At 60.1% G+C, this 2,132-nt stretch overlaps 1 protein-coding gene across 1 annotated transcript; it reads left to right on the top strand.

Annotated features, from left to right (window-relative positions):
• Positions 1-30: 30 nt before the first annotated feature.
• Positions 31-804, top strand: MNEG_15233 (hypothetical protein; the record flags this gene model as incomplete). Its single annotated transcript, XM_014036297.1, has 3 exons — positions 31-225; positions 419-535; positions 688-804. 3 exons carry the CDS (start codon positions 31-33, stop codon positions 802-804), a joined length of 429 nt encoding a protein of 142 aa, XP_013891751.1.
• Between the last annotated feature and the right edge of the window lie 1,328 nt (positions 805-2,132).

Raw genomic sequence — 2,132 nt, 5'->3', positions numbered from 1 at the left:
TTTGAGGTGGACGGCGAGGGTGATGTCATCATGACGGAGGCCGACCCCATCGAGCTGCAGAGCACCTACTCCTGCTTCATGGCGCCGCCGCCGCTGGTCGTCAACTTCACCTGTGCGCTGCCCCAGCCCGTGGTCGAGGTGCCGCCGGTGGACCCCATGACCACCCTGGGGCTGCCCCCCTTCTCGTCGCTGGATGACCTGCGCAGCTCCCTCAAGATGCCGCAGGTGATGAGGGGTGGCGGGCAGGGTTGGGTTGCAGAGGCGGTCAGCTGGGTGCTTGCCGGCATGCCTGGCTGGGTCCCACACATCCTGCCTTGCAAGCACACCTTGGCAACTGTCTGTCTTTGCAGCTTCTGCAATTGATCGATATCATTAACCTCATTCTATCTCCGCCTCACCCATCAATTCACATTTCCAGGCGCCCATCAAGCCGCCGCGCGCCGCCTCTTCCTGGGACCACTCGCCGTCGCCCCTGGCCTTCAGCCCCAGGCTGGCCCTGGCCGAGGACGCGACCACCGCCGAGCGCACTGAGCCGGTGAGCCCCCCAGCCCCAGCGCATGGGATTCCCCTGCTGGCAGCCACCCTTTGTTGCTCCTGTGCAGGCCCGCTCCCCTCAGCGTCGCCCCAACTTGGTTGATTGAACCACTGACCCAGCCCTGGCGTACACTTTACTTGAATCCCGCCCAGGTGGCCAGGAAGGCGCGGAAGGTCACCTGCTCCGAGGGCCCCGCGTACAACACGCGCAGCACCAGCCGCCGCGACAGCGCCATCGCCTACCGCACGCGCGCGCGCAGCATCTGGTGAGGCCCACGGCTGGTGACCCCCGCGGACTACGCCGAGTACCATGGGGTAGCGAGGTAAGGAAGGTGAGTGGGCACGGTAAGTCCTGCTTCCTTATCACTGTCCTACTTCCTTTCCACTTAATGCCATGCTAACGACCGCCCGCCCACTAAGTCAACCCCGCCCGTTGAAGCCGCGCCGCCAACGCCGCGCACACCCAAGATAAGTGTTGTTTTGCAACCAATGCACGAACCAAGGTGAGCAAGAGGGTCAGGGTGCGTCCTGGGCGCTACCCGCGCGATTGGGTGGACGCCACCAGCTTCAGGTCTTGCACAGCCGTGTCATCATTGCCGTCCGCGCTCATCTGCGCCGCCTTTCCCCCATCCCTTTCAATAGGTGTGCTGACAACCAAAAGCCTTGCGGAGACAACTCTGCGCCCGCCTGAGTACTATCAAGCCTGCTCGTCGTGAGGTGGTGCCAAATATCTCTCCAGATATATCTCCAGATGAGTGTTGCGTGCTCAGCAGGCTGGTCATGCATTTGATGGGGTGAATTGGGTGAGATCTTTGGGAGGCTCGGGGTCTGTGTTGGATCTGCACGGCTGACATGAGGGGTTGTGCCGCGCTGTTTTAATGTTGAGTGGTTTTGACCCTGCCGCCACGTTCCCCCCTACCCTGCCAGGTGTGCAACGCTGCGGGCTAGCTACAGCGGAGAAGAAACAGAAGATCCAAACCTGCGCATACGCTTGACTAGGCTGTTGGTGAGTAGGACCTTCAATTTCTTACCGGGGGTTTGTTTGCCTCATTATGGATGACAGGCCAGCACCTGCGGCTCCTGTGATGCACCGCAAAGGCACGGTGTAGCTGCACTCCCCAATTGCTACCCCAAACCGCACTGTATGGGCTGCTGGACGCTTGCCTTTACCCGTACAGATATGCGCCGGCCCGAAGCCTGGAGGCGATGACGCGGGCACATTGGATTGTGGGTCCCACGACCAGTTGTCCAGCCAAGGGGCTGGACATCACACACGGTACCTCTGTAAAATATAATACTCAACGCCTCGGCAGGCATACTACATGCGCATTGTGGCCAAAGGTCAATGATCGGCTCGCCTCGCAGCCGCCATGTACAATTCGATTTGGCAAAACCGAAAAGCAGCAAGCAGCAGCAGCGGCGCGCCAGTGGGCGAGTGCCTTGATTGGCACCTCCTCTCCAGCAGCGAATCCTTTGTGATTCTGATAACATACGACAGATTGCTCTGAAATCGAGTACGCTTTCCTCGCGCGCAGACCGTACCAAGTGTGATCTGTCCAAATTAATCGTTTCTATTGCTTTACGGCCGCAGAGTGGCC

This window comes from Monoraphidium neglectum (assembly GCF_000611645.1).
Source record: "Monoraphidium neglectum strain SAG 48.87 unplaced genomic scaffold scaffold05148, whole genome shotgun sequence".
Lineage (NCBI taxonomy): Eukaryota > Viridiplantae > Chlorophyta > Chlorophyceae > Sphaeropleales > Selenastraceae > Monoraphidium > Monoraphidium neglectum.
Note: the sequence above shows the minus strand (reverse complement) of the source record. Positions and strands in the feature narration are given on the sequence as shown.